At 53.8% G+C, this 22585-nt stretch overlaps 1 protein-coding gene across 1 annotated transcript in view; it reads left to right on the top strand.

Annotated features, from left to right (window-relative positions):
* Positions 1–22585, top strand: part of MINDY4 (MINDY lysine 48 deubiquitinase 4) — a 119962-nt gene that overhangs the window by 66554 nt on the left and 30823 nt on the right. The window contains exons 10-13 of the mRNA XM_055420925.2: positions 9110–9208; positions 10841–10904; positions 11982–12047; positions 18155–18222. Coding sequence (XP_055276900.2) covers positions 9110–9208; positions 10841–10904; positions 11982–12047; positions 18155–18222 — 297 coding nt within the window. The remainder of the gene's footprint in view (positions 1–9109; positions 9209–10840; positions 10905–11981; positions 12048–18154; positions 18223–22585) is intronic.

Below are 22585 nucleotides of genomic sequence, written 5' to 3'. Positions count from 1 at the left end.
CTGGCCCCTGCGCTAAGCCCAGGCCTCCCCTCCCTCCCCTTGTTACCCCATCTCTGCCAGCAGCCATCTCCCCACACATGGTCCATCCAGCTCCACAGGACATGGCTTCCACCCTTGGCCATTCATTCTCCACCGCACAGGCTGAGTTTCTGCACGCAGCGCATTCTCACGCTCACGCTCTCAACTGACGTTTCTAGAACATTCTGTGTAGGCACGGGTGATATAGAGAGGAATAGATGTGTTCTCTGCTCTCCAGGGCACTCTGTGAGCTTGGGGAACAAGAGAAAACCTTGCTCCTACCCTGTGGTCGGTGCTCAGCTAGAAGGATTATTGAGGGACTGGCCAGGGGCAGACCAGCTTGGCCAGTTTGAAGAGGCAGCTCTCTTAACCTATAACTGCATTCCCAATTGTTTTGAGTAACCCTCAGAGTTACAGAACTTGTTCTTTTTTTTTTTTTTCAGTTGAAATCTTAACACACATACTGGAGAAGGAAGTGGCAGCCCATTCCAGTATTCTTGCCTGGGAAATCCCATGGTCAGAGAAGCCTGGCAGGCAATAGTCCATGGGGTCACAGGAATTGGACATGACTTAACAACTAAACCACCACCACAACATACATACAGAAGAGTACACAACTCAGGAAAGGGCACAACTCCTGTATGTTCTGTTTAATGAATTATTGCAAAATCACACACCCATGAACATATCTCCAGATGAAGAAAGAAAATATTCCCAGCACCGTGGAGGTGTCCTACCCAGCAGACACTTCCATTCTCTTCTCCAAAGTTGTAATTAACCAGATTTGAAAATCACAGTTTAGTTATGCCAGTTCCTGAATGCTAATTAAAGGGACTTGCTCTTGACCTAGGCATTTTGGTAGCTTTTTTTTTTTCAAAGACAAGGCCCATACCCCTCGTTTATTCATGTTTGGTTCACTAGGAAAGATACTAGTTCTCCAGGTACCCTGCCAAGCTTGGTACAAATGAAACATGTTTTACCAGCTTAAAGGATGTGGCCTTAGACAGGGTCCAAGTGAAGGTATCTTTTCATGATTGGAATTTTAGAATTTGTCCAGTAAGATGATTCGTCTAATTACTTTTTGAAGTAATAATCAAGGTGTTTGATTTCAAGCCGAAAGATGCTATCCAGAGGCATAGCGTGTATGTCACCAGAAACCCAGTGATGTACCATTTCCACAGCAAGGTCAGACTTTGTCCTATTCTTCTCCCCTCTGTCTGCTCTGGAGTCTAGTCCAGTGAAGTGCTGCCCATGCTGTGGTCGGGAGAGGCCCATGTGGTGCGTGATGGTCCCGGATGCTCCTGACTGGCTGGGTGGGACTGGCTGAGTGAGGGGCCTCTGGCTGCCTGCTGTCAAAGGGTACAGGGACCCTCTCTGAGCACATGTGCATGCATTGTCCCCTTTCCCTCCTTGCACAGGAGAAATGCATGCAGAGAGGTCTTAGTAGGCATTTGGAGGGAGTGCGGGGCCCAGCATGGTAACTGTGGACTTGCCCTCATGGGACCTACCCCTGAATACAAGAGCCAAGACGAGTGGGAGGTCACGGGACAGGCCAGGTTCTCAGGGCCCACCTGGGCATGAAGAAGGTTGGGGGGTTGGGGGGGTGCTTGCTGGAGACACATGGCACTTTAATCTTACTGAGATCTGGATTGTGAGCAGGACTCCCAATGAGCTTCACACACGTCCTTGCATGAGCTTGTTCCTCCCTTGGTTTCTCCTTTCCCAGCAAATCCCTCAGACTCCTCCCCTGGCTCCTCACTGTGCAGAAGTTGTGACCTCAGGGCGGCCTTCCCTGACCTCCCCAGATGCTGCCTGCAAGCCCCCTACCACGAGATGCCCTTTATATCCAAGTCATCACTTGCCCATCACCTGCACCCCAGAACTCAAGACCCCTGAGAACAGGAGTCTTCTTGGACTTCCTGATCCATAGCTCGTTCCTGGCATCCAGCCCCAGACCTAGTCCACAGAAGAAACCCTCAGAATTTTTGTTGAATGAAGGCATGGACAAATGCATGAATTATCCAGGCTGATTGGGAGGGGAGGGGTTGGTATTCCAGGAAGGAGAACAGCATGTGCAGAGGCCCCAGGGCAGGGAGAGGAGCTGAGAGTTGCCTGGGGTGACCAGGGCAGAGTTGTAGAGGGGCAGGGTGAGGCCCTGATCTGGTGGGTGGGTAAAGGCCGGGCTACCAGAGGGCCCTCAGGGCCCAGCAGCCTGCTCAGGTCAAGCCTTGGCTTTGGCCACTGTGGGAGATGTTTTATAATTCATTTCAGCCCCATGCCCCTTCAGAGCTGCTTTTGAACTTGGACTTTGGGCTTCTCAGGGGAAGTTGTGGATCATTTCCCAACAGTTAGGAAGTTGGTTCCCCGAAGGGCTGTTTTTGCACGTGGCAGACTTGGTTTCTCGTTTCCCACCCTGCAGCCCCACTGAGGGGTTGTGACAGCCTCTGGATCCCCAGGCATGTCCTCAGGAGAGAGTTCTGCTCTCCTTCCATACCTGAGAGGGAAGCCAGGGTTTGGGAGGCAGAAAGCCATTCCGGCTAGGGGCCCAAAACGGGCTCTGGTTGGAAAGAAACCTGTACCAGCTGAGAGAGAAGAGTTGGGGCCAGCCTTGACTGAAGTCCCTCCGGGGCCAGCTGGTGGTACACAGCGGGAGGAGGTTGGAAGGAGCTGCTGGCTGCTGGGGTTTATGTGTGGGGTGTGCCTGGTGGGAAGGAACCCCGCTCTGGGGGATGGTGGCCTGGCCAGGCTGGAGGAGGCCTTTGCGGATTGGCCAGGAGAGCTCGGCCAGCTGGACAGACAGGGAGCCCCACAACTGAGGTGCTCCAGGAAAGTCCCTTCCCTGTTGCCTGGGGCCCTGCACCGCGAGCTGTTCTCCACGCAGGCCTAGCAGAGTGGGCTCCCTTCCTGCTCGCGTTGATGGCCAAGCAGACCCAAGAGTGGGTGTTCTTCATGACCAGCCTAGAGGGAGGGACAGAGAGCTTGGCCTAGTGACGCAGGCTCCCTTGTCTAGCCAGAACCGCTGCAAGTGCCTGAGGGGACTTGGGAAAATGTGGCTCTATGGAGCACCAGCTCGGGGAGGTCCCAGTGGTGACAGGTTGTGGGCAAGGGACACCAGCTGCCTCTCCACCTTCCTCCCGTGTCTCCTCCTCCCGCTGCTGTGCAGTGGGCCTGACTTTGCTGAGGCATGAACCTGCCTTGGGACTGGAAGGCGACTGGGGGTGAGAGGAGAGAGTCTTCCTGGGTTCAGGCTAGGTCTTAGGTCAAGCAAAGGCCAGGGGAGTGCGGGGCTGGGGCCTGAGGCTGTCAGCGGAGGGATGGAAGGGTGAAAGTCTGGGTTTGCTTGCAGAAGTGAGGCCCTCCAGATCAGAGGCCATAGAAAGTTGTCCGTGCCAAGTGGGTGTCCGTGCATCCTGTTGGTGCCTGTGCTGAGGCTGGGGCAGTGCTCAGCTCTGGGGTCTTAGCCTGTCTCAGGATGGGGGCTGCTGAAGAGAGTACTGGACTGGCCAGAGACCTGGATTACAGCCCGTGGGCCAGCGAGGCCTAGTCCTTCATAAATGAAGGGCTGTGCAAGTGTGTGGGACCTGGGGATCACCTACCAGGGTATATACAGGGAAACTGAGACAGAAAGATGCCTGCCCAGGTTCACACCTGGCCTCCAAGATAGAGCCAAGCTTGGCACGTGACACCCTGCGTGTCACACCATGCTGTGCCCTGTGAGAGACTCAGAGTACCAGATGGCCAGAGAGGCCAGGAAGGGGCGGGCACCAGGAGGCTAAGTGTCGTGGGCTTAAAACACCCGAGGGCTGGACCCCAGACAGACTGTCAGTGACGAAGGTATAGCTCTGTGGGTGCTATAGTTCACAAAGCGCTTCTGGGCAGAACCTCCCCTTTTTTCCTAATTTGGAAAAAAAAAATCAATGCAAAAGAGTCCAGTGAACCCCTGGGGATCTGCTGCCTCATGTGAGGAAAGGGTGACATTAGACGTCCCTGCAAGAACCTCTCGCAGCCTCAGCCCCTCTGGCTGCATGGATTCATCTGTATGATCTCGACATTGATTGGGTTATTGACATTGCTGCGTGAGCTGTGTGCGCTGAGCTGGGTTTGAACCTTCAGTCCTCCCTTTTGACTCTGAAATCCGAGATTTCAAAAATGATCCGGCTTAAAAAAAAAAAAAAGAAAGCAGGCCAGCTCCTCTGTTCCCTTTAGGAACACTGCAAAGGCCCTCACATCACACAGGGACAGGGGCAGCATCCGCAGCTGCCATGCTGGGTCCTTGGGGGTCTCTGGGACTGGGGCTGGTGGGCCTTCCTGCACTGGGTCAGCGGGCCTGGTGGGGGTGCCCCCCTGCTCACTGCCTCCCCAACAAATGATGGGGAAACGGTTCTGTGAAAGCCGCACAAGGATGTGACTGCGCCCTCCAGGGAAATCATGCTGAAGTAAAGGCTTCTTGGCAGCGATGGTGTTTTTTCTGCGGGACTGTCTGGCTTCATTAAGACTCATTCCATCAGGCCGGCAGCCGGCTCCTGCTCAATCGGGGAGGATGGAGCCGGACGGCAGGACTTGGTGTTTTTCCACTGCAGGAGGGGCTGTGCCGGCCGGCTTGGCTCGTGGGAAGCGATGGTGAGCCTCGTTCCCCTGAGGGCCTGGGACACACCATGGGCCAGCGAGCTGTCCTCCTGCCTTCACTTCACTTCTCAACTGGGGAAGTTGAGGCCCAGAGAAGGAGGGGCGCTTGCCCAAGGCCCCTCCAGACGCTAGTCAGTGGAGCCAGGCTCAGATTCCAGATCCAGTGGTCCCCAGGCCTGCGCTGGGAGCATGTGACCCTGAAAGGGAGAAGAAAGACCCGCAGTCACTTGCCAGCTTTCCTCTGATTCTTCTTCTGTAGGCTCAGACTGGCGGGCATGTCAGAGTGGACAGGCGAGCCTGCTTTGAGTTAATGAGGATGGTAGAACCATCTTTTTAATCTGAAAGACCTGGGTATTTAATCTGAAAGTCCTAGGAAGACAGGACGTATTCCTCCCTGACCCCCATCACCATCCCCAAACAAATCCTGCACTTCTCCTGCGAGGAATTAGACTCTTGACTCTTGAGAGTCCCTTGGACTGCAAGGAGATCCAACCAGTCCATTCTAAAGGAGATCAATCCTGGGTGTTCATTGGAAGGACTGATGCTAAAGCTGAAACTCCAATACTTTGGCCACCTCATGCAACGAGTTGACTCACTGGAAAAGACTCTGATGCTGGGAAAGGTTGGGGGTGGGAGGAGAAGGGGACGACCGAGAATGAGATGGCTGGATGGTATCACCGACTCTGTGGACATGAGTTTGAGTGAACTCCGGGAGTTGGTGATGGACAGGGAGGCCTGGCGTGCTGTGATTCATGGGGTCGCAGAGAGTCGGACACGACTGAGCGACTGAACTGAACTGAACTGAAAGACACTTCCCTGGTGGCTTAGCAGTAAAGAATCTGCCTGAAATGCAGGAGACCCCAGGTTCAATCCCTGGGTTGGGAAGATCCCCTGGAGTAGGGCATGGCAACCCACTCTGGTACTCTCTTGCCTGGAGAATCCCATGGACGGAGGAGCCTGGTGGGCTGCAGTCCATAGGGTCACACGTAGTTGAACATGACTGGGTGACTGAGCAGCAGCAAAAGGCTTCTCTTGGTTTAGGAGCCTGGCCAGGTGCTGAGTTCATGGTCGGGGTTGGGGGAAGGCAGTTCAGGCCCACCCTTGTCAACAAGGCGAAGGCAGAGACTGAGCTCCCCGGGGAAGGGGGAGGCCCAGTGATTTACCACAGCACCTCTCCACCGCCTCCGGTCATCCGCACCCACCACAGCCCTGGATGCCCTGCGGCTGGTTACATGGCAGAGGACAGGGCTGGAAGGATGCTCGGGACATCTGGTCCAGTGTCCGCGTTTCCGGGTGGGGAGGCGAAGGCCAGCGAGGGCAAGGGGCTCCCCTGAGTGAGCCAGGAGTGGAACGCAGTCCCCAGCACTGCACTTGCCCCCATGCCGCCATCTTTTGGAAAGCTTGTTCCAAAAGAAAGAGCTAGAGGAGGCCCAGGGAAGGATGGAGAGGCTAACTGGAAGCCAATGGAAAGAACCAGGACTTTGTGCAGAAACATGGACGTTCAGGGGGTCTGTAACTAAAGCCTGTGAGACCAGGAAGACAGGCCCCACCCAGGAGCCAGGTCTCTTGATGGCATTGCAGGCTCAGGAGGGACAGGCTCAGAGGCAGAGGGATGCTGTGCCTGATGCCTGGGGCTCCAAACGGTGGATTCCACCTCCCCACCCTCTCCTGCTTCCCTCACTGTCATTTCACTTTGTCCAGTTTTTACTAACTGTGTGACCTTAGGTGAATCATTTAGGCTCTGTGCCTCGGTTTCCCCATTTTAAAAGGAGACAATAAGTATCTCACCTCCTTCATAGGGTGGCTTTGATGATTCATGCAGGAATGCGTGTGAAGTGCTCCTAACAGCTTCTAACATGATGAGTACTTATAACGTATGCTGGTTTTTAAAGTCTTATTTGTGGCCGCCCTGAGAAGCTCTCAGTGAAGGGTCACCTGCTTCTGCAAGGTAGTGTGAGTGAATGTTTGGAAGTTGACCCAGTAGCTCCATCTGGGGGTTTTTCAGCATAGACGCTCTAGGCAGAGTATACAGTCGGGGCATAACTTTGCAGCACTCTTGCCCATGTTGCAGGGTTTAGGTGTGTGTGTGGTGTGTGTGCGAGATGGCGGGGGGCCCCCTGGTCACACGTGTGCTGCAGGAGGAACCTGCAGAGAGTCTGTGCAGTGAGGTTGGAGGGAGGGCGAGGCGAGCAGCAGTGCTGGGCAGCTCAGCTGAGGAGCAGGGGCAGGAGGGCCATGAGCGTGGGTGCCCAGGAGCTGGGACCGACATGACTGACTGCCCCCTGGATGGGGGCAGGACTGGAGACAGGAGCTGTGAGGATGATGGAGTCCACATCCATGGGCCCTGATTCCAAAGAGATGAACATCCAGCCCTTTCTCCTTTGTCTGACAAGCCCTGCGTTCCTGTCCCTCCATGGTCCTTGGCAGCCGCTCCTGAGTCCCAGAGCAATAAATTTCCTCACCTTTGTTTCCATGGTTGACAGTGGCCCGCAGCCAGTGCTTCCCAAGTGTCGGGTGCTGGTGGTGGGGTAACTGTTTCCAGAGGAGCAGCAGGCTTCCTGAGGCTGCAGACACCCCACGCACTCTGAGTCTCATTTCTCAAGTGGTTGAGCGCTCGCTTGTCTCATTGAAAGATTGCCTGGTGTCAGTGGCTTGTCGTCACTTTCACACCAGATGTCGGGGGCTCACCATCCTGTCAACTCTTTGGCCACGGCCAAATGTCAAGTGGGGACACTTCCATAAAGACAACAAGCAAAAGGTACCCTTTAAGGAGCATCCTCCACACGCGAGGCACTGGCCGTGGACCTGACGCACATCGTCTTCTGTAAATCGCCTAACACGATGCAGGAGGTACGACTGCTACGGCCAGTTTAGGAAGGGGGACATGGAGGGGCCCTGTGTCACATCACCTCCCACTTTAAAGACACTGCACCACAACAACCTCGGTGCAGACGGCCGGCTCTAGGTCCCAGGTTCTAGGTTGTGAACATGTGCTGCCCCCCATGGTGACCTGTGTCCTGGTCTCCAGGTTCTCCTTTCCTACCCTGGGGAGGAAGTACAAACAGCAGTTTTCTCCCAACAGCTCAGCCTGGAACTCAGAGTACTTGGTAACTGAACACATGGGAACTCCCTCCATACTCCTGGGAGCCCCGGCATCAAGCCCCTTTTGTTCCTTCGGTAGCGGAACACTCAGACACTCAGCCTGCCTCTGTAGGAATTTAGCCCAGGATCCAGGGCTGGGCAAGAACCACAGCTCTGTGGAGCCCTGGAGACAGAGCGTCTGTATTTGACTGCTGCTCCTTCTCCCTTATTGACTTCATGCACTAGGGGCCTCTTGTGTGTGTGTAAGTGATTTCAGTCACGTCCAACTCTTTGCGACGCTATGGATGGTAGCCCACCAGGCTCCTCTGTCTGTGGGATTCTCCAGGCAAGAATACTGGAGTGGGTTGCCATTTCCTTCTCCAGGGGATCTTCCCGACCCAGGGATCGAACCCACATCTCTCATGTCTCCTGCTTTGGCACCGGGTTCTTTACCAGCCAGTGCCACCAGAGATCTCTCCGCCATTGTTGACACCACTGACTGCCTGTCCTTCTGAAACCCTTTTGGTTCTAAGATAGTACTGGCCCCTCCCCGAGCTCTGCCCTTCCTGCCTCCCTCCCTGCCTCCCTCATGTACTGGAGTTCCACCAGGCTCCAGCCTTGGCCCCGCCTGTGCCTGGTTCATCCTGTCTCTGGGAAATCAGCCACTCAGAGTGCCCAGGACACCTCACAGGCTGGCGGTCCATAAACCTCTGCTCAGCCCAAGCTGCTCTCCCAGGCTTTAGAGCGACAGCTTCACCTGGTGGGGGGCAGGCATGGGGGTCCCTCGGGGGGACGTCCCACACACATCTCCTATCTCCCCGCTCCCCGCCCTGTGCCCACATTTCGGCTCCCCCATGCACTCACCCCAAACCCTGCAGTCATCATGAATCCTTCCTTTCCCCCATCTCCACACCCCGTGTCTAAGTAATCAGCAAGTCAGGCCATTTCCTGTCTACACTTTGGGTCTCAACCTCTATCAGCTGGAGGAGGCTTTGCTTGCATGAGCCACTGTCCCCAGGGCCCAGGTGTCAGGACTGGCCCAGCAGGGCTGTGCCTCTGCGTGGGGCGGCAGCAGTTCTGGGCCCAGTCTCCCGGCTCTGTCAGACCTTGCAGGCTTTTCTTGCACACATCTCTGGGCCCTGCCAAGTCTCCAGAGGCTGCTGTGCTCCCGTGGGTGATTTTCTCAGTCTGCTCCTCCTCCAGCCCTGCCAGGGACCCCTTCCTCTCGTCTCTTTTCTTGGTCCTCATCTGCGGAGGCCCTCGTCCCAGGTTCTGTCTGAGTCCTCTGGGTAGCAGAGGAAAGGACAGGTCCTCTGCCTTACGGCTGTGCCGTCTGTAACTTCTGCCACTACAGGCCTAAGCACGTTTCCCTTTCTGTCCTCAGGTTGCAGCCTTCAAACGCTCGCAGGACCCATTGCCTGGCCCTGGCCATTGCAGACATTGTGTGGCGGGCTGGGGGCCGCGAGAGAGCCGTGGTCACACTGTAAGTGCTTCCCAGGGCTGTGTTGCTGCTGTTCTGCCTCGGGCGGGCTGGGTTGCAGGCGAACTGGCTGTGTGCCTTCTCGTCACTGGGGGAGTCGTCTTCTCACACAGGCGGTCTGGGCTGAAGGACCGTGTCTGTGTCCTCCTAGACCCCTTCCCTGGGCTCCAGGTCAGGGGGAGCCCAGAGAGTCGCCCTGATGTGCTGGGCAGCCCTGCCCTGGGAGAGGGCCAGCCCTCCGCATGGCCCCAGTTGAAGGGGTGTCAGATCCAGGGACCCTGTCCCTAGGGAGCGCTGGGGGCTGTAACCCACCAGGGAAAACCCCTGGGCCCTGGCAGCCTGTTCCCCTCTGTATTTCTCTGATCTGAAGACCCTGGAAAACAGCCTCTAGGCAGAGCCAGTCCCCAAAGTACGCTCCCATTTGCTGTGTCTCTTGGGCCCGTGTTTAGATGGAGACTCAGGTGAGATGGCAGTGGTGGAGCCAGTGCAGTCTTCTCCCTGCCCCGTCCTGCTAACGGAGGATCCCACCCCCATAATCCACAGGGATGGTCTGCCGGTTCCTCGGCCTGACCCTGGAGAGTGGAAGCCTCACTTCATTCCAGCTGTGTGGCCAAGCTTTAGTCAAGGAGGTCACCCCGCTGGGGCACAGGGGTCAGAAGAGCACAGCACTTAAGAGACTCCAAAGGCTGACTCCCAGTGCTGTTGCTTATTGGCTGTGTGACCTTGATTAATTGACTTGACTTCTCTGTGCCTAACTTGTTTACTCATCTGGGAAATAGGAGTGATAACAGTGATTGCTTAATGGAGTGATTGTGAGAATTGAATGAGTCAGTATAAATGATATATAATAAATGGTAGTATCACTGATCAGTTTAGTCATTTATTCATATAAATAAATGATAGAGTCATATGAAGTACTCAGGATAAGTTCTGGCACATACTATCAGGCCCGTGTTAGCTATTATCGTCTTCACCACTGTTGTTCTCATCGAGAGCTTGTCCTTGGTGCCCATGTTCCAGTTAACCTACAAACCCTGGCCCTTAGGGTCTGCATGGCAGCCCTGAGAGCAGGTGGAGAAAAATTCAATTTCTCTTCACTTTACAAATTAAGAAACAAGCCCAGAGAGGGGCAGTGGCCAGTTCCAAGCCTGCCCAGCAGGCTCATGTCATAGTGGCCCCAAACCCAAATGCCACTTCTGGTCCATGCCGCTTTTGGCTGCACATACAGAGGCTGTGTAAACAGATGACCTCCAAAAGAACAGAGGCTGGACTTCCTCAAGTCCCTAAAAACCACGGGCAAGTCAGCATTCCTTAGTCTGGAAATATGCTCGTCAGTGGGTGAGAGGCAGACTTTTGGCTGCCAGGATCTGGATTTGGTTATCCCAGGCTCTCCTTCAGCTGTCCTTTTTTCCACTCTATATCAACCCCCTCACCCCCCCACCCCCGCCTGTTAGTGGAGTTCTCTGGACCAGCTTAGTGGGTGACTTCAAAGCGGCAAAAGAAGCACTTGGCTCCTTTCTTTCCTCTGGGCCACCTTTCTGTTTGTCCTCATTGAGTGGCTGTGTGGTTTCGCCCTGGCTCTAGGGCATGTCTTCTCTGCGAGCAGAGACTCATGTATCTCCCTTTCCTTTTTAGGGCTTCGGGAACACAGCACTTCAGTCCAACAGGGAAATACAAAGCAGATGGAGTCTTAGAAACAGTACGGCTTTCTGGAAAATTATCACGCAAACTTTGGCTTTGTTTGGGGACAGTCTCCTTTTATATAAGTAAATCCTCCCTCAGTTGGGGCTGGGTAAGCCCTCCCTGTGCCCTGGGGTTGAGGTGGGGGTCTTCCCAGTGGACTCCAGCCAGAACTGGCTTTATGGCTAAAAGGCTGACAGGAACTCTGTCACACTGAGGTTGTATGGAATCTGAAGTCCCTGCAGTCTTCTGTACGTAATGCCTTTTGGCTCAACCCAGCCTTCCCTGTGCCCTCTTATGTCATAGCATCCTCTCTGGGATTGCAGTGAGAGGATGCTGGGGGTGGGAGGGAGAGGAAGTTGAGAGCAGAGAAGAGAGCTTTGATGGACAAAGCCAGACTCGAGGACGACAAGGTCGGGAAAGAAATGCGCGACGTGTGGACATGCAGAAACGGTGACACTTTCCCACGCATTAACTGCTTCACTGAGAATTTCTCGTTTACTTTATTTCCTTTTGGACATATGTGTCCTGGGATCCTACCTAAGAATCTCACTTTGTCGAATGTTTTCTAGAAAAGTGTTTTTTTTCTGACCTGCTGAGAAAGCCCAGGAGGCTCATGACCACTGCTTTGCACTGAACTCAGGACGCTGCCTGCTGGGCTTAGAACTGGCTGGTGGTGGTGATCTGGTACAGGGTCACTCACCCTGTACCCCCCTGGACACCCTGCCCTCAAGGTGCTTCTCAGAAATCTGAGACTAGCCCTCAGGGTGCAGCCCCACCCATCAGCTTCACATGATATGCGGACTCCTGGACTTTTGTCCCACAATGTCTTGAATCCTCAGATCTCTAAAGGCAGGTCCAGTGTTGCAGCAAGGTGGCAGCCCCAGAGACCCCAAATGGACCCCGCAGCCCTTAAGTCACACATAGCTGCGGGAGCCCCTCTGCACCCGTGCTCCTGAGGTCACCGCTCTCTGACTGTAGAGTCATTCCCCAGTGGGGTCCGCTGGCTACGGGAGTCAGGGCCACAGAAACTCATTCAGCATGGGGTCCATCCACCGGGCCTGGGTAGTTCACCCTGTGTGTTTGTGTTTCTCAGCTCATCCTCCACAGTTTGACCTGCTATGAGGAGCTGGTGACTTTTCTTCAGCAGAGCATCCATCAGGTACGAACCATGGTTTAGTGTATTGCTCGGCTTCTGCTTTCTTTGCGGAAGAGATGCTGGTGAGCTGGGGTTGTTCCTCATTCATCCCCAGCCTGGGGCGGTGGGGTGATGTCGGCTGGGAGGCCAAGGATCCGACCTCTGTCACTGAGTCCTAGAGGTTGGGCCATAGCTACAGATAAAGGGAGCTGCCACAGCGAGGGCTGCAGGATCAGAGCGAGGACGGAGTGGGGTCAGACTAAGGGAAGCCATGATCAGACTGTGATTATGAGAGCCTTCTCTTTGTCTGAGGGCGAGCAGCTGCCTCTGCAGGGAAAGACCCCTTAGTCAGTGGGTGGGGCCCTGCATCAGCTTGGGGGGTGCCTAGGACGTGGATCCCTGGGCTGGGTTTGAGGTATGCCCACTGTTGTTAGAGACCCTGATATTAGAGGACCTTGCGTGGTGTCCTGGGAGGCAGGGCTGGGCTGGCCAGGGCCACTAGAGCATCCGTCTCCTGGAGGAGAGCCATACGTCTGCTCCTGACTGTGAGATGGGGCAGAACCCAGCCGGGGTTCAGAGAGCCGAGGGAATTCAGAATGTGGCTATAGCCATGGGGCTCCAGGAGTGAAGAATGTCTCTGGAGCCATCTCCCTGTGCTTGCATCTAGATTACACCCCTTCATAGCTCTGTGACTTTGGGCACCCTAATGCACCCCCTTTGCCTCAGTTTCCTCCTATGGAGCATGAGGATAGTGACGGAGCCAGCCTCAGGGCTCTGTGTGCAGAGTGCCTGGAGCACTGTGTCCTGCTCCATGTTTCCAGTGGTTGTTAACTTTCACTGTGGGTGTTTTATCACCCTGGTCATGATCTCTTAAGGCAACCTTGAGACAGGTTAATTGTAGTCAGGTAAAAACAGGAGGGAAGCATGGCTGAGAGGAAGCAGCCTGAGTCAAGGCTAGGGATGGATGCTCTGTGGGATTCCCAACCACCAGGCCACACAGTTCTAAAGTCTGTGTGCCGGGGCTGCAGGAGAGAAAGGCAACGAGGCCACCCTCTTCTGGGGCACAGGCCAATCTCCCTCTCTCCCCTCTGCCCTCCCTTCAGCTGTCCAGGCTGTGGGATCGGCCTTTTCAGGCTCCAGAGAAGACATGAGAGCATTTGATGGTGAGCCCAGAGGACAGGAGGACTCACTGGTTATGGGACCAGGCTGAACATGCCTGCTGTCAGAACACCCTCCTCGGGCACAATTCCTGGAAGACGCTGAGGGTCCGGGCATAGCCCGGGGAGTGTTCTGGCCCTGACAGCACAGATGTCCCTTGGGTAGAAAAAGTGGGCCTGTACTGAGAACTGCACAGGGAGTGTATGGTCCCTGAGGTGCCGAGCCACCTGCAGTCCACTCCCCCAGAGCTGATGCCTTGGGCATGACTTTCCCTGAGGGAGAGGCCCAGAGCCTGGCCTGTCCCGGAGGTATGTGGGAGGGGCTCTGATGTGGAGGGGTCCTGACCTTGGCATTGGGAGTCATGGGTAGGCTGTCACTTGCTGCCTGTCCCTGGCTTTCTCTGTTTCTTCCTGGGCATCACCCAGTGGGCAGTGTGTCAACACAGCGCGCTCACCACAGTCCTGGAGCAGGGGCCCTGGGACCTTCTCCATTTTATTCCTTGGTCATGTGTGGCCTCTGGAACGTCACCAGGTTTCAGTGGCCTCATCTGGAAAATAAAAGATGGAGCAGTTGGTGGGTAACTTTCAGCTCTTTGTCATCCAACTGTGATTCTTAAAGAAGAACCTTAATTGCGTGGGAAGGAATGTCTTCCAAATTACATATGAGGCAAGCTAAACAGGCAGAAAGGACGTCTTTTATTAAACACACCAGAGCGGTGTGAGCTTATAGCAATGCATCTGAGAGATGAGCAACTCCTGACAGCATCATGTGCATTCAGGAAGGCCAGGACCAAGGCCACCTGTGTCCACACTGTCGGGTGAAGCAGAGTTGGAAGAGGGAAGTTCAGAGATCTGAGGCCCTGTCATTGCCCTGATGGCCCTGGGGTGATCCTTCAGCACGAAGATTGTCTGCATCCTTGTCTATAAATGGGGTCTCCCTCCTCTCTTGGCCTGTACCCCCAGGAGTTTCGATGAAGCTCAAGCCAGACAGTGAATGTGAAAGAGGTTCTGCCAGTGGGGTCCTCCGCAGCAATGGGAGCTGCCTTCTTCCTGCCACACCTCTGGGCTCAGGGCAGTTCTCCCTCTTCTCCTGGCATTGATCTCGGGGTACGAGTGGTCAATATTTGGCCCTTGCTCTGGAAGGTGGTGTTTCCCGCCTGCAGTTGAATTTGTGTTTTTGCTGGAAACCGTTGAGCCATCTCAGCACTACCCTCACCAAATTCATTTTTCATGGCCTGGGCCTAAGAGGGGTTCCTCGTGCCAGGCCTGGAAAGGAACACTGAGCCACGTCTGCCCAAAATAAATAGCCTCCTTGCTGTGTTTTCATTACAGCTCACCCTCCTGGTGAGATGTCTGGCCTCCGCCCCCTGTGAGCTGGGAGATGGTCCCGCCCCTGCCTCCTACTGGGGTTCTCAGTGGACTCGGGTCTCTCCAGAGCCCCAGCAGCTCAGGGGAATGGCCCCTTCTTCCCAAGAAGTACCAAACATTTTTCCAGACCCTGCTGGTGCGTTCCGGCCCATTTACTTGCCTGGGCTCTCCTTTCAATGCAGGCACTTTGCCCTGTGGCCTTCCATGGCTTGGCAGCTGGAATTTGATGAGATAATTTTAATAAATGTTTTTTAAAACCAAATGGGATATTTGGTGTCATTCAGTCGTGTTCCAGCAAAGGCCAGATGCCCCGGGTAGGGGTCATGTTCAGTCTTACCTAACCTGTCCACACAGACAGGCATATCCTTGGCTCAGGGTGAGTGCCGCTTGGAGATGTCCCCAGGACGGTGGAAAAGGCTGGCCTGAAGATAATAACAGTTCTCTACATTTGCAGAGAGAGTTAGGCTTACAACGGGCATCTGTGTTCATTACTTCATTGCAGGCCTGCAAGTAGGGGGAAATAGGCCCTGGAAGTGCCGTGGCCTCCCCAGACAATTGGCAGAAGTGTGTAGACATTTTGGAAGGGGAAGCTGAGATCAGAGAGCTTTGTCACTCCCTAAGGCAATGGGCAAGCCTGTAGTAGAGCCATGACAAGGGTAATGGTGGCCTGAATCCTCCCGGACCTCTGTCCCCCCCACCCCACCCCCCGTCCCTATGCAAGAACATCAGCATTACTCCTTGCAATTGTCAGAGCATTTCCACCGACCTGGCCTCAGAAGATGTTCCCCATAACCCAAGGAAACATGCAAAGGAGAGACTCGTTATCTCAATTTTGAAAATGGGAAACTGAAGACTACAGAAGAAGTGACTAGCCTGAGGTCACAGAATTAGATGAAGTTGATTTAAGATTGTTCCTAACTCATTCATTCCATTTCTACTCCACCCCCCAAAAAACAAACAAACAAACTTAAAGTTACTTAGGAGACTCAAGAGATGCAAGTTTGAGCCTTGGGTCCGGAAGATGCCCTAGAGTTGGAAATGGCAACCCACTCCAATATTCTTGCCTGGAAAATCTCATGGACACAGGATCCTGGTGGGCTTCAGTTCATGGGGTCGCAAAGAGTCAGACACGACTGAGCTCACGCAGAGATAAAAAATGATGTCCTTGGTTTTTTTGTTTGTTTTTTCGGTGCTTCACCTGTAATTAACCTGCCCTGTCTTGCCTCTGAGCCTTTGCACATGCTTTTCCTCTCACCGGGAACAAAGTTCCCTTCTTTTCTGATTCCTCCTTGTCCCTTGGGTTTCTGTCCAGACATTGCTTCCTCCAGAAAGCTTTCCTTGACACTCCCTCCTGCCCAAAGCCTCAGGTCTGTATTGACGGCCCTTCCTATGGGTTTCCAGAGAAACTTGTATTTCCCATCAGCATAGAGCCCCTTTCCCAACCCCCTTTTCTCAAGTTGCTCGATATTCTTTCTTTCCTGAGTTACTTCTTGTGAGGACAGACCTATGTCCACCTTGTTCCCAAGTTCCCAAGTAGAGCTTTAGCAGGCACATCCTCTTGGCACAAAAAGTTCATCCAGTGATTGGTTTTTTGGAATGACTGACGAATTAAATGACTGGGTGAAAATAAAGATTGCATGTGTATGTAATATTTAGAAAATCCATACATATTTAATTGAACTATAGTTGATTTACAATGTAGTTCAGGTGTATGACATAGCGATTGAATGTTTTTATAGATTATACTCTATTTAAAGGTATAAGATAGTGGCTGTATTTCCCTGTGTTGTACAATATATTTGTGTGATACACATGATAGTTTGTGGGCTTCCCTGGTGGCTCAGATGGTAAAGAATGTGCCTGCATTGCGGGAGACCCAGGTTTGATCCCTGGGTCGGGAAGATCCCCTGGAGAAGGGCATGACTACTCACTCCATATTCTTGCCTGGAGAATTCCATGGACAGAGGAGCCTGGCAGGCTGCAGTCCATGGGATTGCAAAGAGTCAGACCCCACTGAGCGACTAACACTTTCACTTTCACAAGATAGTTTGTACCTCTTAATCCCCTACCCCTTTTTTGCCCTTCCCCCTTTCCCTCTCCTCACTGATATACATCTGTGAGTCTGTTTCTGTTTTATTATATTCATTCATTTATTTTTTAGATCCCACATAAAAGTGATAACATACAGTATTTGTCTTCCCCTGATAAACTCTATATTTTGATGAAAAGAAAATATTATCAGAAATTTGAACTAAAATAGTTTGAGTAGTTGAATATCATATTTGGCTCTGAGCTTCCTAGCAGCCAAGGCAAAAACAAAATGGAAATGTGAAAAGTTATATAATTCTCATTCTTCCAGGAAAGTAAACTTTTTTTTTCATTTTTAAGTTCAAAAAGAAACTGATCACCCGTTAATAACATTGACTATTTAAATTAGAGGCAGTATTTCCAACAATATCTCACAGAAGTGATATTGTCCCCATGGAAGGATGAGTAAGGCCTTCACGCCCATTTGCAGCTGGGAGAGCCATCCTCTAGGAAGCAAAAGTGACAGTCCATCCTAGTCATTCGTGGCCTGCCGGGCTCACTGGACAGGTTAGCCTTGAGGACCTGGCACCATACTGATGTTAATGCAGGTGTCAGGCCCTGTTTGAAGTACTTCACCAAGGCGATCTCACTTAATCTTCACAACAACCTTATGAGGATGGCTTCTGTTTGTATTATCCTTGTTTTACAGATGAGAAGACTGGGGACAAAAAATTAAATGTCCCTGTGGTCACATAGCTAGGAGTCGGGGTGCAGAGCTGGGATGTAAACCCAGGCAGCAGACCTCCAGCTCCAGATCAGGGTTGAGACTAGGGGAAGGCAGGTAGGGCACTCCTCAAATTCAAAGGGGTTCCGCTCAAACCTCAGTAATCAGCATAAATAATATTTTAGTGCAATAGTTAAAAACTATTAAAATTAATCCGAAAAAAATTCATGGTGAACAGCAAAAATTTTTGAAAAGACAGGCTCTGCCCTTGCACTTGCCAGGCTCACCTCACTGCCACCTCCCCACCTGACCCTCCTTCAGCCTGCTCCCTGCCCAGTGCAGTTCTTAGGATCCCCTTAGGAATATGGGATTTGGAATCAGAGGGAGCCCCCTGGGTTCCCAGTGGGCTGCCTGCAAGTTGTGTGACCTTGGGCCAGTTGCTCAGTTTCTGAGCCCAAGTTTCCTTGCACGGCAGAGGGCAGTGAATATGGTATTTATCATGTAGGTCTGGCATAGTTTTAGTTGTGATAATGAGCAGAAGACACGTGCACGGTAGTGGAGGCCACCACTGTCCACGAGCTTCCAAGACTCTGAGGTCATGGGTGTTTACGCTCCTCGGGGGCATTGCATCTGCCCTGTTGTCACTCAGGCTTGTGTGTTCCTCATCCTTTTGGGAATCTGGTTTGGGAGACCTGCATGGAGTCTGCTGTGGGGCCATCTGGCAACCTCTGGGACCCAGCTTGAAGCAGCTGGCTGGCTTGGAGTCATCCTGCTCCCCGGGGTGTGGTCCCCAAGGAACCCAGAGGAGGGAGGTGCAGACACTTCATGGATTCTCACCACTTTCTCCTCTCCAGTTTGAAGCAGGACCTTACGGATGTGTCCTGCTCACACTGTCAGCCATCCTGTCCAGATCCACAGAGCTGTGAGTATCTTCCCCGCTTAGTTTCCAGAGCTGGGCTTATCTGTCTGGTCACTGCAGAGCTTGGCACACGGTGCTCAGTGAGCCTGGTGGGAAGGATAAACAGAGCAGTGAACTGGAGGGTCAGTAGGCTAGTGGGGGAGAGAACAGTTACGTCCTCTGTACACGCGGGCAGCACTACCTTCTCCTCCGTCTCCCCACATGTGCTGGGGAGTGCAGGGGACTCAGATCCAAAAGACGCCCCCCACACCCCCTCGAGAGCTTATAGCACCCCCGGGGTCCTAGCAGCACTGCAGTGGTGAGTACTTGAGGGTGCATGTGGACTCCCCTGGATGTGTGCAGGGCTGGACAGTTGAGGCTGGGAGCTGGGAGATGACCAAGGTCCCTGTGGACACGCTGTAGGCCAAAGCAGTCCCAAAGGCTTCCAGGTTTGTGTCTAGAGCCAACTCTGAGGGCTGAGTCGGGGGGTGCACCGGGGCCTGAGAGCCTGGGGGAGCAGGAAGGTTGGGTCCCTGACTTGTACTCTGGGCATCCCTGTCAAGCTCAGGCTCCCGGGCTGCCTGAGGGCTGGAGCTCTGCCATCACCCTCATTCCCTGGGTGCTTTCTAGGCCTCTTTTCCATAGTTGTCACCAGAGCATTGTGTCACCAGGGAGGGTAACAGATTAATAGCACATTAATAGGTTTGTGGAGTATAATCGATTGCCCCATCCACTTCCAAGCAGAGCGCAGACCCCAGAGGACATGGAGAGCTGCTGCTGCTGCTGCTGCTGCTAAGTCACTTCAGTCGTGTCCGACTCTGTGTGACCCCACAGACGGAAGCCCAACAGGCTCCCCCGTCTCTGGGATTCGGGGGATAAATTTTCACTTGACGGGGCAGCAGGGTGTGTATGGTGTTGGGGAGGATTTGAAAACAGCTCTGAGTAGGGGAGGTGGGAAGAGTAGCTATGGGGTGCCCAGACTGGCGGGGGGCCCGGCAGAAGGAGATGCTTGTTTCCCTATCCTGGGCCTGGGTTCCACATTTCCCCAGGCCTTGGGTGCCGGTGGGAGCAGTGGGAGGTCAGAGCTCTGTAGCCTCGTGCTGTGGGCCGGCCTGCTGCTCACTGCTGCTGACCTTATTAAATGTGTGTGTGTGCATTTTCTAATGGCATTTTTCTTCTAATCCTGCCATAATGATATGATTCATTCCTGGCTGGGCTCACGTGCGCGGAGACTGTAAGCCGCCGTGCTGCGTTCTCCCCAGGCCTGGGTTTGCTAATCCCTGGGCTGAGCGGTGTGTGGGGGACAATCTTGAGCTTCCTGACGGGAGGACCAGGCCTTTCTGCAATCCTCTGGGCCCTTTTCCCACTCTGCCCAGGTGCCCCCTGACCCTGGGGGTCGAGGTCTCTGTGCTTAGAGTGTCTCTGCTGTTGGTGCCACTTGCCAGCCTGGAGGCTGGGCTCCCTGTTCACGCGCATGCTCCTTAGGGAGCTGCTCGGGCAGCCATGTCCATCTGAGGGGCCTTCGGGGCCCCCCATCCAGACTCGGCTGCATGTTCTGCAGAGCTCCACCAACAGGGTGGCTTCTGCCACCTCCCCGTTCTATCCAACCAAGTCAGACCTCTAGGTGCCTGCCTCAGCCGTGGTACCTGTGGGGCATCTGTTTTGGGGTAGTCTGCCCCACTGGACCAGCACAACCTCATGCCCGTGGGAAGGGCCTGCCAGGCCCCTCCGCCTCCACCATGCACCAACACAGAACGGGACATACACATATTCAGACACACAGATACACATGCAGACACCCACAACACTGTGGGGGTCCTCTTGGCCCCAGAGAGAGTATGTAAAGATGGTCTCTCCTGTTCAGGGCCCCTGACGACCTTCCGTGTGAACTGGAGGCCTGTAGTTCTGAAACCTTCCTGGGCAACTACAACCATCCTGGCCCCTGCCTGCCAGGAGGACCTCACACAGACCTGCTCAAGCATTGGCCCCGGCAGTGCATTGGCGGGGTTTGTCTTACTCCTGTGGCTCCCCTTTCCCTTCTCCTAAGTAGACAGCATAGCGAGCATTCTCATCAGAAGTAAGAAGGACAGCAGCCAACATCTAGAAAGCTTCCTACCTGCCGGGTCCTTGGCTGTAACATTTCACACAAGATGTGTTCAATCCCCACAGCAATCCTGTTAGGTGGCACTGTTGCCACCTCTGTCCGCATCTCTTTCAGATGAGAAAACGAGGCTCTGAGAGGCGAGGCGAGTGATTTGCCCGAGAGTTACACAGCTCACCTCGGGCAGCCGGGTCCCAGACAGGACTCTCTGGGTTTGTTGTTTAAGGACTTGAACCTGGGAGTAAAACAGACTTGGTTTCATGCCTGCCTCCATACACCTTTGAGCCCGAGTTTCTTAACTCTGTAAAATGGGGCTGATAATTCCTACCTCACAGGGTTAAATGAAGAAGTACCTGTCGTGTGCCTGGCAGGTCTCCAGGGGGTGGAAGGTCTTGGCTGGCGGCTGTGATTAGTCCCGTCCTATCCTAGCTGTGCTCAGAGCCTCTCTTGTCCTGTGCTGTCCTGTCTTGCCCTCAGTCTTGGCTGGGTGCCTCGTGGTGTAGATCAGGCCATGGGGATGTCCTGCAAATGCGTGATGGGTCCTCCTTGCTGCCTGGAGACTCCTCTTTGCAGAAATCCCAGTTTTGCAAACACTGCTTAAAACCACAGGACCAGGCGAACCCAAGTCCTCCCTGCTCTGGGGTTCAGATTTAGCTTTGCTGAATCCTTTGATACCATTTCAGGGTGATCTGGGGCATAAAGTGGGTAACCCAAAAGAGAGCGCAAATCTCTCAAATCATATACATGGGGCATAATGCGGTAACCCAAAAGAGAGCTCAAGTCTCTCAAATCATACGCTGTTCGGCCAGGAGAAGCGGAGCAGGGGTGCTGGGAAACACACCAAGTTCTTCGCAAACATAGTGTGAGTCTGTGTGCGTGTGTGGCGGGATGTGTGTGGATGAGAGATGAGCGTCTGCAGGCCCGGGTGTGAGATGATGCGGGTGTTGCTGATTGTATCTGAGACTGTGGGAAGGGTAACTTGATTATGTGCGTGCGGAAATGTGAGTGTGACCGAGGGCATGGCTGACCCTCCTCCTAGCAAGGCTCTGAGACTCATGTCTGAGTCCCAGGGGAGGCTGTCACCCCAGAGTCATTTCCTCCTGTCCGTGGGCTGTCCCCAGCACTGGGTGGAGCCAGGGTGAGGGTACCACGGACAGACAGATACAGTAGGGTGCAGCCTGCCCCCTTCACCCTCAGAGGCTGAAAGAACAGCAGCAAAGCTGGCCTTTGAGTTTTGTTTACTCCAGGCTGAGTGCAAAACCTTGAGAAAGCTTTATTATTTTTCTGCTTGATTTCAAGCCATCTATTTTCTTTCCTAAGATCTCAAGTTGCTTACAGTAAATCGCATGGAAGCTTTCATGTTCGCCTAGCCCCCCTGCTTTCCAAACCGCCTGGCCCAGAACTTTCCCCAGCACATTCTCAGAAACCCCAAAGATGCTCAGGGTTGTGGGGTCAAGGTCAGCTCCGTGCCAGGCCTACAGAGCGCAGCACAGGGGTGTGCCAGCCCCTCGGCACAGGGAGGGCTCGGGCGACGCCCCTTGGGTGACTTAGGCCCAGGGGGTAGGGGGAGACGGCTTGTGAAGAAAACCTTTTCATTCAGTAGACCTTTGGCATTCATTGCAGTGGCAACTTTGGATGCCCAAGGGCAGTCTTGAAAGTCCAGAAGAGGCAGTACTTTGTCATTTGCTGAAGTAATTTTTGAGCAGCACAAGCCAGGCACTGAGGGTGTGGAGCAGCCCCCACACCATGTGGCTCTGTGTTCTTTGTAACCGTCTCCAGCACAGTGAAAACAACAACGCAGTGAAACTGCCTGGAACCGAAGGCTGACCATGAGTGTAGGTTAGGCAAAGGCAAGTAACAGAAAGGCAGTTCTTACCATAAGCAGAAAACACTCTGTTAATTGATTCATGTCAGGCCCAGGGCTTTGGGAGTGACTGGATCTAGAAACCCAAACAGTGTCTTTGGGACTGGGTGTCCTCCCTTCTGCCCTTCACTCTTCCTCCCTCTGTCTCCGCCGTGTTCCCAGGGGAGCTTCCTGCATGGTGGGCTCCAGGGAGCCTTTTCACTGGCACTCCTCAGCCTACAGGGAGCTGTGTCATGTCCCCACTTCTGATACCTCATAGTGGCCAGGCCTGGGCTGCACCTACTGTGGGGCATGTGAACTCAGGGAGCTGCCCCCGAAGGTGGTCAACCCCTCCTCCCTCCCCAGAGACCCACCACACTGGCTGGGGAAGGGATGGGGAAGGGATGGGCTGCATGGTGAGGAACTCGAGGTGTGGGACGTAT

Source organism: Moschus berezovskii, chromosome 3 (assembly GCF_049115385.1).
Source record: "Moschus berezovskii isolate FMDL1 chromosome 3, NW_MosBer_1.0, whole genome shotgun sequence".
NCBI classification, from domain to species: Eukaryota; Metazoa; Chordata; class Mammalia; order Artiodactyla; family Moschidae; genus Moschus; species Moschus berezovskii.
The sequence above is the reverse complement of the archived record's forward strand: the minus strand, read 5'-3'. Positions and strand labels throughout refer to the sequence as shown.